The following is an 11,518-nucleotide window of genomic DNA, read 5'->3' on the forward strand; positions in this document are numbered from 1 at the left end:
GTTGATCAAAAGAAACCAGACTAAAAAAGAGTATGTATAGTATGACTTTATTTATATAATAATCTCAGAAAAGTCAATTTTTCAATAGTGACAGAGGCAGATTAGTGGTTGCCTAGAAGGGAAAGACAAGGATGGGTTACCAAGTAATATAAGGAAATGTTTAGGGATAACAGATATATTCATTATCCTTATTGTGGTATGGTGTATACATGTCAAGACATCAAATTGCACACATGATATGAATTTTACTGTGTTTTAATTGTAACTCAATATAACTTCACAAAAATGATAGGAATATAGATTATTTGATCAAGACAGATTAAAAATCTGACAACTTTCACATAAGATGAAGCATTCATCAAATTAAAAATACACATTTATTTAAAACGTACATAATGTATGTAAGAATTTAAAACAAAAGATATAAAAGAAGTCTAAAAGTTTACCAGAGTTTAATATCAGACCAAATTTTCTGGTCACAAAATAACATTGGAAATGCTTAACAAAACGGACAAAGAAAATTAATACTACTTTTCATATATTTGTTAAAAAATTACAGATTGCACACTAAATATGTACCAGGCCCTGTGGTGGATTAATTGGTTCTAAGTATTCTCAACTACATTAGGTGTCTATTATAAACTTCCAAAATGCTATTAACATGATAAATATGTTGGCATTCCATAATCATTCTTTGATTATTTTTTACTTTTCATCTTATCTCCCAACCATAGTATAAATGTTCTTAATATCACTTACCGAGTCTTTTCTCTCTCAAGTAGGAAAAGAATTGAGATACTGTTAGGGTTTTCAAGGTCTATTCACTAAATCATGTTGAATTAAAACTATTTCTCAGATTATAAAGATATAAGTAAATGTATAAGTAAAAAAATGATGTCCATTCCTTCATTACTTTTTATTTTCTATACACAAAAACAATGCTCTATTAGTTTCTCTATGAGTGTTTTATTGTTATCATAAGGACTGTTGTAAGGGCATTTTCAAGCTATATCTATCCTAGAAAATCCAGAGCAAATAAAGAAAATTCACAATGATATTTAGTATTATGTAAATCTTCCTGCTCAAACCTTATTACTGTTGAGTTTTGATGAGCTTCTGCATATCAGAAACTCAGTCCCAGCATTTATGAAAAAAATAAAAACCCTGAAAACTGTTATATCCAAATACTGAAAAAAGTCTCATAAATCATATCTGTAACATTAAAAAAAGTACACTAGGTTCACATTTTAGTTCTTCAGTATAGTAACCATGAAAGATTTCTTAAGCACGACCTATGTTGTTCTCAAAACTTCACTGACATTACAGGAGACACAAAGAAGTATAAAACATTGTCATTGCCCTTAGCAGCTTTCTAGTTGTTGAAGTAAAAATAAAAGACATGAAATAGGAAAAGAAAAAAAAGTGTCTACGTCTAATAAACCTCCTAAGAGAAACATCAATTCAGACATGAAATCTTCCTTTAAGTGATGAGAACTTAGTTGGATTCTGAGTAATATTCAATAAGTAAAGATGAAGAAAGAAGACATTCTAAAAGAGGAAAAGATATCAAGAGCAAAAGAAGGAGTATATGTGTAGGCAGAGAGGGTCGGGGATCCCAGGAGAAAGAAGAACAAGACATAGCATTCTGGACATAAAAGAAATCATTTTAGGCCCTATGCTATTCTATGATCTAAGCCTGATGGCAATGCTTAGCCCTGCAGAAGTTCAGGTCTCAGTAGATAATGATTTTAATGGAACAAAAGAATGTAAGAACAAACGACTATTACCAGACCAGGAAAATAACTTAACCATATTGCAGATAATCAGTCGTAAAGACCCCCAGATCTCTTTCAAAGGTAAATACTACCCTGGTGCACATTCTTGAGCTGTTTTACAGGATCTCAACCCCTTGAACATCCAACCACAAGATTGAAGCCTGAGAATTGATGATACTAACCCTTGCTGGAGCTCGTGACTTCAATCAAATAGAGCCTGAACTCTGTTAACCTAGAATGACCTTTGCCCCAATTATATGATGAAATCTCCTGTCCATCATGCAAGTGCACCTAGGACTCCACCTCTACCTGGAAGACTATAACCCCTCTTCCTATATATGCACATAACCTTAACTTAAACTTCCCAATCCTGATATTTAGAGAAACACTGCTTTGGAAGATATCCCCAGCATTCTCCTTTCTTGTTGCAAGTATTAAAATCCTTTCTTCTTCCACTCTTTGGCTTGGTTGAGTCATTTGGCTGGACACCTACAAAGAGGCAATTCCAGTTTTTGGGCAACATATGGGCCCTGAATAAACCTGTAAGCACAGAGCTTATAATATGCTGGGAATAGTGATAAATAAGGTCTTGTGTTGTAGATGCAGCCATTTTATGAAGTGGTTTAAACCCTAAGGCACAGAAGCAGAACTTGATGGGGTTAGAAATAGGGAGTTATTGAGGGTGCTCATGAAGAAGAGGTTTGCTTTGCATGATAAAGATGGTGGCTATAGTTGTTCACCTAGTATCCATTCTCTCCTTTCTTTTTAAGATATTTCCAAATCTGTTGGGGATAGCAAATATACACAGCTAAAAATATTACATTTTTCAGTCCCCTTACAGACAATGGTGGCAATTTGGCATATTCCATCTAATGAAATGGAAGCAGGTTCTGTTGAAGGAGCTTCTGTAATACAAAGCTTCAGGCCTTGGAATAACTGGTTTACAGAGAATCAATGGATTTATGAGAGGATATGAGAAGAACAACTAGAGTATTTGGTGTGACCAATATTTAAGGGTTCAGGAAAGGGAGAGGTGCTTGTGAAAGAACAAATAAGAAATATATGGAGGTAGAGAGACTAACCGTGTTTCAGGAAAGTGAACAGTGTTAAATGTTCAGGCAGGTCATGGGTCCAAGAAGACATTATATATTGCCAAATTCCATTGAGGACAGGAGACATATTCATCTGGACATGTAGCGTCAAGGCATGTAGATCAACATATAAAAACTAAACTGAACTTGATAAAAAAAAAATAGATGAATACCATACACAGAACTTGGTATACATACCACTATAAAGAAATACTGGGGGTGACAGACTTAGCACCAAATTTCAGGTTTTGAGAATTAAGTGTTTTTTCTAGAAGGATGAGAGACAGATGTTTGATTTGCAAAGTAAAGTCAGCAACTTCATGCAATACACATTTTTGATACCTACTTAGTTTGGGAAACTATTCTAGGAACTGGAGCTATAGAAATAAACCATTTTACTTCACATCAAGGAGCTTACAATCAGGGTTTATATATCATAAAAATTGATGTTTAAAATGAGTAATTACTATTTTAGAGGCAAGTAAAAAGTATTGTTTGTTTTTATGTATACACAAATTTTATATTTTTATTGCATGTATAAAATGTATATGCAATTATTTATATCCTTAGAGACATATGCTGATGTTTTATTTCCTCCAAAATGCTTTGTCCAACATAGATATACAAATAGCATACATTTTTGTATGTCCATAAGGACATACAAATTGAAAAGGTATAAATGTTTAATGTATAATTAATTCATCACAGAGGATAATTGATCTTCCCAGGGTAGGGTTTGGAGAGGTTTTATAACAGCTGTGATATGTGAATATGTATTAAAAAGTTTGTCATATATAGAAATATTTGAGGAAAAAATGAAAAACAGAAAGCCCATGTGAAATATTAGCATATATAAATATATCCAAGACTATATATAATTTTATGTACATACATATGTATATATGTATATACACATACATATAGACACACATATGTATGAATTGGGATGTTTACCCTAATGGATACCTTGACTGATACAGACTCATATACTGAACATAACAGTGTTTATATATTGGATTGGAAGAATCAACATTGTGAATATGATTATACTATCCAAAGCAATCTACAGATTCAATGTATCTCTATCAAACTACCAATAGCATTTTTCACAGAACTAGAACAAAAAATTGCACAGTTTGTATGGAAACACAAAAGAATCCGAATAGCCAAAGCAATCTTAAGAAAGAAAAATGGAGTTGGAGGAATTAGGCTCCCTAACTTCAGACTATACTACAAAGCTACAATAATCGAGACAGTATGATACTGGCACAGAAACAGAAATATAGATCAGTGGAACAGGATAGAAAACCCAGAGATAAACTCATGCACATACGGCGACCTTATCTTTGATCAAGGAAGCAAGAATTTACAATGGAGAAAAGACATACTCTTCAATAAGTGGTGCTGGGAAAACTGGACAGCTACATGTAAAAGAATGAAATTAGAACACTCCCTAACACCATACACAAAAATAAACTCAAAATGGATTAAAGACCTAAATGTAAGGCCAAGCACTGTAAAACTCTTAGAGGACAACATAGGAAGAATGCCGAGGACCAGCCCCAGCTGAACAGGATTCACCCAAAGGGGAAGACGGAGTCGGCGTGGACAGAACTCAAGACACCTCTTCTTGGATGCAAGGATCTGACATTTTATTAGCAAAAAACTGCAGTATTTATAATTCTACAGTTCCTTATTCTTATTTTTCATAACATCATTTAACCTTTCACAACCTTTTGTTCTTGAGTCAAAAATCTTGCACAGGCAATAACACATTAACCACCTTAACAAAAATACCCGCTGACATAAGCGGCTCACACAATGGTTTCATTAATGTTTTCCCCACACAGTCTCCTGTGGTTGAGCATATCCTGGTCACAGTTTCGATGGTCTCTTTGTGCTTCGATAAAATTAGGCACAATCCCTTTGGTTTTTCACATCTCGGTGATTTTGTGACTCACGTAAGCTGTTTTCTTCATAGGTCAGTACCAAGCGGTCCAAGTCCCACCAGGTGCTCCATGTTCTGCTTTCACAGGCCTGCCGTTCCACTTCCAGATCGTATCTCTTCCTGTTGTTGGCCATCTCGGAGGACACTGTACTGCCTAACTTATTCTTAAAATATCCATAATAAATCAATTAAGCTTTATATCTATTTCTTTGCATAGCTTTATCTGTATCTTTAAAATTTACATATCCCATGATCATTTTAATTCTAGCTATTTCCCACATAACCCAATATAGTTTCTTATATACCCAATCTACTAAAAATCTTCCCCACACCAAAACCAAATGTTTCCTTACCCATCAGTAATTCCCCACAATATAATTTATTGCACAGCAAAAACACCACAAAGAGCATTATTTTACAACCAGGGAATTGCTTGGGGGAATCTTGAGGGGAATCACCTCCTGGGAAGCTTTGCTCTCCCATTTTGTACCTTCCAGTACTAGCTTTGCTCAGTACTGTCAGCCTTGGCTTTGCACAGGCCTCTTGGTACATTCAGAGCTGGGTCCCGACATCTCCCCCTTTTTTATTTTTTAAATAATGGGTATGCAATTCCAATTTGGTGTGATAAACGCTCTTTAAGGCGGTCTGGATCAATCTGACAAAGACTGGAAAACAAATTAAAAACAAAATTACTACAATGCCAGCTGCTCCATAATTTATCAACATGTGGGTAAAGGAATTCCCTTGGAAAAAATTTCTCATATTTTGAAACATTTCTTCTGCAATTTTGGATGGATTAATGTTTAACTGAAAGGAAGCAATATCATGTATTTGTTGATGCAATTTGTTTAAATCTATTCCTATATCACTGGAATTCCAGACATTTAAAATATGCATTTGTATCTTCTCCCAGGTATATTCTGATTCATTTACTATTAACGGTGTTACACAAACCCAAGAAAACTTTACATGACAAGTAAGAGATAATCTTATTTTTAGAGCTGTTAGCTCTTGGCCTACATGCAAAACTGCTTCCTCTAATGCATCAACCTTATTTTCTAATTTCCTATCTATAGCTTCTTGAATTGCTAAGGCTAAGGATATATTTTTAGACAAATCATTAACATATTGAGCAGTTTGTACTTCCTTAACTAGTGTATACGTTGCTAAGGAAAAAGAACTTACAATCCCTATTAAAGCAGATATTCCTAAAATTAAAGTAGCAACAAATCTTTTAGGCCTCATTAATTCATTGACCCTTTTAATAACTTCTACACCTTTATCACTATACCAAGATTCTTTTAAAGTAACTGGTAACATAATATAAGCAGGTTTTTTTCAACAACATAATAATTTGAACTTTCATATTGGGTATTATACAGGTGGTCAACATACATTCTGTACATAACACATGAAATCTATGATATTTTCGTACAATCTGCAAATTATCAGACTCATTAGTTAACAATAAAACATATGGAGACATAACACAAGTTTGTACATAATATACATTTTCCTTAGCATTTGGTCTCTTCAATGTCACATTTCCTACAGCTAATAATAATCTCCATAATTGAGGTTGTATATAAACATTATTTTTATGATTAAAGGTATACATAGGTGCTATCCAACCAAAACTATTCCATCTATTAATTCTTAAAGGAGAAGGAATTAAAGAGTCCTTCCAGTTATATCGTATTACATGTTGTAAATACTGTCTATAATCACTATCAGGCTTATCCATACTCCAATCAGAAACATAATATTTGCTCCCAGGAATAACAATTTTTGCTTCCGTATTATGCATGCAATAGACCCAAGATGGAAACCCAACATTAATATCTATTCCTCTCCATTCATCTATTGCTTTATCTGGTTTAATATTACAATCAGGATATTTAGATGGATGGATCTTCGATTCTCCTCTAATACCTGAATCTACAAACTTTCCTATTAAAGACCATAAATGTCTGGTGGTTTTATCTTTGCCTGAAGGCTCCTTAGGAGAATCTGTTAATAAGCCAATATCACTTACTGGCAAACATCCATTTTTTCCTTTATTTAAGCTATATTTCTTTACATAAAAACAAATTGGTGGAAGATTAGTTTGTCCTTTAAACGTATAATTTCTATTTATTACAAATTGCCCATAATTTTGTATCCCCTTTATACCATCTGTCAATTCTGATAAAGATGAAGACACTGTAACAGCAGAATCTTTCCAAGTAACAGCATGTAATATAGGCGGATCAGGAAAATAAGCCCAATAGGTTGTATTAGCACTTACCTGAACTGAAAGCAAGGTCAAAAGAGCCATAAAAAAATTACAGGTAGTAAGCGGTAAGCCTTGAGTGTTTACCACAGCCTCAGCATTGTTACACAGTCTTTTAATAGCCCCCCAGGTAACTTCGGGGGCATCTAAGGTGGACGCAGCATATCGGCGCTTGCTTTCTCTCTGACTCTTTTTATTAAATGATAAAGCTTTAGACTCTAAAAACAGAGAGGAAGTTTGAACTTCCTCATTACATTTTGATTCAAGAGAAAGCTGCTGAAGCGGGGGAATCAGTTGTTTCACAGGCTTTACGTCTGGTTTCACTTTCTTTGACATTTGATCTGACATTTTGTTCGTCAGCAAGATTTCCTGTTATTCGCTGCGTTAAGTTCCCCGCCACGGGATGTCTCACCAGACGGTCTGGTATCCAAACAGGTGAATCAAAATTCTGGGGAAACACACAAGCATATCCTCTACCACTTGTTAGTAAAACATCTGGTCCATTCCATTTACCTGTTAAAACATCTTTCCAAAATACCATAGGTCTTTTTAAACTTTCTTTTCTTTCCCAATGTACCATCATGGGGGTTTTCCCAATGCTATTTATATTTAAATAATTTAACACAAACATAGCATGATTCAATCTTTGATGAGGAGAGAAATATTTCATCTCTCCTTCTTGTAACTTTGCTAACATTACTTTTAACATCTGATTACTTCTTTCAACTATAGCTTGTCCCTGTGGGTTATAGGGAATTCCCATACTATGAGAAATTCCAAATTGTTGACAAAAATGATAAAAGGCTTTTTATAATCTATTTTTTGTAAAAAAGTATTCTGTAAAGCTTCTTCTACCTTTTGTATAACTAATCTTCCCTCTTCAGCTAATTCTCTGGGAGACAAAGGATCAAAATCTCCCTGCAAAATTTGAAACAAGGGTTTTAATTCCATAGTTGATATTTTTAACAGGGGTCTGATCCAATTAATATCTCCCAAAAATTTTTGAAAATCATTCAAGGTCTTTAAATTATCAATTCTTAACTGGAAAGGTATATGATGAATAGTAAACTCCTGTATTATTCTCCCTAAATAATTATAAGGAGGTTCAGTTTGAATTTTTTCAAGGGCTACCTTTAATCCATATTTTTCTAAAGCCTTTATCAATTCTTGCAATATATCATGTAAAACAGCTCTATCCTCTCCAGCTAATAAAATATCATCCATATAATGTATAATATATATCTCTTTATATTTTTGTCTAATTAAACATATAGCTTAATCAACATATTTCTGACACAAGGTGGGATTATTTTTCATCCCTTGAGGTAAAACCTTCCATTAATAACGTTGGTAATAATAGCAATTATAATATAATTATTATTATAATTATTTTATTATTATATTATATTTAATATATATATATAATTATATAAACATATACATATTTTATATATATTTTATTTATTTATTTATTTATTTTATTTATTTTATTATTATTTATTTATTATATATATATTTTATATATATATATTACATATAAATACCTATAATTATAATTATAATAATTATAATTATTATTACAATATAATAATAGCAATAATAATAGCAATAGCTATTCCTTGCATAAAGGAGGGACCAATATCTGAGCACTGTTTAATAAAATCTGATATATTACCAGTTTTTCTAATAGGACGAATCAAATTTTGACATACTGGATTAGCATTTTCAAAAGCCAGCTGTCTGGCCAGCATAGTGGCAGCATCTTCATCTATTATAACTCTTTTTATTTCCATAAGTAACCGAGAAACAAAATCTTCATATGGTTCTTCAGATTTTTGTCTAATATCTGATAAAGAGGAAGCTTTTCCAGCTGTTATAGGCAATGCCTTCCACGCATTAATTGCACAGGTTGTTACTTGCCATAAGGCTTCCTTACCCATATGCATCCGTTGCTCTGCTGTATCATAGTCTCCCTCTCCTAACAACATATCTTTTGTAATAGCATATCTATCTCTTTTTTTATTTAAGGCATATTGTTTTGCCACTAAATCTTCATATTCAGTTTTCCATAATAAATATTGACCACCAGACAAACAGGCTTTAGTTACTTGAAACCAATCATATGGAGTCATCCATCTATTAGCTAATGCATCTAAAAGAGTAATAGTATATGGAGCTAAGGGACCGTAATCAACACAGGCCTTCTTTAGCTCTTTTAATAATTTTAAAGGCAAAGGATCCCAATGTACTTCTTCATCAAAATCTCCTTCATATAACACAGGAAAACATGCAGCAAAAGCATAATCATCCTCCTCACCTTGTATCCTTTTAGATTTTTGGTATAAAGATTGTAATTTATTAAAAGAAGGAGGTGGTGGAGGACCCCTAGCATATTTATTAATTTTAAACTTTGATTTTAAGGAAGTATGATTCTGAGAAGTTGGCATAGAAAACGGAACTTTCAAAGTTTTTTTTTTTTTTAATCAATTTAGCTTCCTCAATAGTAGGAAGTATTTATAAAGATTCATATTTTTTCCTTTCATAATCAAAGGCTGCAGCATCTAAATCATCTTCATCTGCCCTAGGTAATTCATCATCAAAAGACGGATCGACAAAAACATTCGATTTCTCAGGTTTTGAATCATCCTCAACCTCTAAATCACTATCCTTAGTAACACAATCTTTTAAAAGCTGCAGCTAAAACTTCACCCTCATCGGGCGGAGGTTTCGGAGGAAGCAATGGAGTACTTTCATCAACATTAGGAGGGTATTTATAAGAAAAATTTTTTTTTTTTTTTTTTTTTTTTTTGACCCTCAGGCAGGGGAGCAATACTTTCCCTAATTAAATTCCACAAAGCAAAAGTGTCTACAGGAACCTTTTCAGGCCCAAAATGGGTATAATATACCTGCAAAGCTTGTCCCACCTTCTGCCAGGTCTCTAAATTTACCGAACCCTGTTCAGGAAACCAAGGGCATTGTTCTTGCACAAACTGAAAAAATTGAGTTAACTGTTTGCTAGTAACCTTAATACCTCGTCCATGCAGCATATGTTTAATAATATCAATAAATAATAGTCTCTCTTTAGACTCAGCATGTCCCATATTAGTACCTATTACTCACCTTCACTTGCCAGTTCTCCTTTAACTGGGGGTCTGCAGCACCCTATGGTGAGACTCCTATCCGTCCGAATATTATACTTACCCCTTCAGGTCCCTGTTCGGGCGCCACTTGCCGAGGACCAGCCCCAGCTGAACAGGATTCACCCAAAGGGGAAGACGGAGTCGGCGTGGACAGAACTCAAGACACCTCTTCTTGGATGCAAGGATCTGACATTTTATTAGCAAAAAACTGCAGTATTTATAATTCTACAGTTCCTTATTCTTATTTTTCATAACATCATTTAACCTTTCACAACCTTTTGTTCTTGAGTCAAAAATCTTGCACAGGCAATAACACATTAACCACCTTAACAAAAATACCCGCTGACATAAGCGGCTCACACAATGGTTTCATTAATGTTTTCCCCACACAGTCTCCTGTGGTTGAGCATATCCTGGTCACAGTTTCGATGGTCTCTTTGTGCTTCGATAAAATTAGGCACAATCCCTTTGGTTTTTCACATCTCGGTGATTTTGTGACTCACGTAAGCTGTTTTCTTCATAGGTCAGTACCAAGCGGTCCAAGTCCCACCAGGTGCTCCATGTTCTGCTTTCACAGGCCTGCCGTTCCACTTCCAGATCGTATCTCTTCCTGTTGTTGGCCATCTCGGAGGACACTGTACTGCCTAACTTATTCTTAAAATATCCATAATAAATCAATTAAGCTTTATATCTATTTCTTTGCATAGCTTTATCTGTATCTTTAAAATTTACATATCCCATGATCATTTTAATTCTAGCTATTTCCCACATAACCCAATATAGTTTCTTATATACCCAATCTACTAAAAATCTTCCCCACACCAAAACCAAATGTTTCCTTACCCATCAGTAATTCCCCACAATATAATTTATTGCACAGCAAAAACACCACAAAGAGCATTATTTTACAACCAGGGAATTGCTTGGGGGAATCTTGAGGGGAATCACCTCCTGGGAAGCTTTGCTCTCCCATTTTGTACCTTCCAGTACTAGCTTTGCTCAGTACTGTCAGCCTTGGCTTTGCACAGGCCTCTTGGTACATTCAGAGCTGGGTCCCGACAGAAGAACACTCTTTGACATAAATCACAGCAAGATCATTTTTGATCCACCTCCTAGAGTAATGGAAATAAAAACAAAACTAAACAAATGGGCTTAATAAAACTTAAAAGCTTTTGCACAGCAAAGGAAACCATGAACAAGATGAAAAGACAACACTCAGAATGGGAGAAAATATTTGCAAATGAAGCAAATGACAAAGATTAATCTCCAAGATATACAAGCAGCACATGCAG

The 11,518-nt window shown here is 34.2% G+C and overlaps 1 protein-coding gene across 1 annotated transcript; it reads right to left on the bottom strand.

Annotated features, from left to right (window-relative positions):
* Nucleotides 1-6,099: 6,099 nt before the first annotated feature.
* Nucleotides 6,100-11,277, bottom strand: LOC117307698 (endogenous retrovirus group K member 25 Env polyprotein-like). Its single transcript, XM_033837702.2, has 2 exons — nucleotides 10,207-11,277; nucleotides 6,100-7,534 (listed from the first exon to the last, which is right to left on the bottom strand). Exon 2 carries the CDS (start codon nucleotides 7,432-7,434, stop codon nucleotides 6,100-6,102), a length of 1,335 nt encoding a protein of 444 aa, XP_033693593.1. The 5' UTR covers nucleotides 7,435-7,534; nucleotides 10,207-11,277.
* Between the last annotated feature and the right edge of the window lie 241 nt (nucleotides 11,278-11,518).

Source organism: Tursiops truncatus, chromosome 13 (assembly GCF_011762595.2).
Source record: "Tursiops truncatus isolate mTurTru1 chromosome 13, mTurTru1.mat.Y, whole genome shotgun sequence".
NCBI lineage: Eukaryota > Metazoa > Chordata > Mammalia > Artiodactyla > Delphinidae > Tursiops > Tursiops truncatus.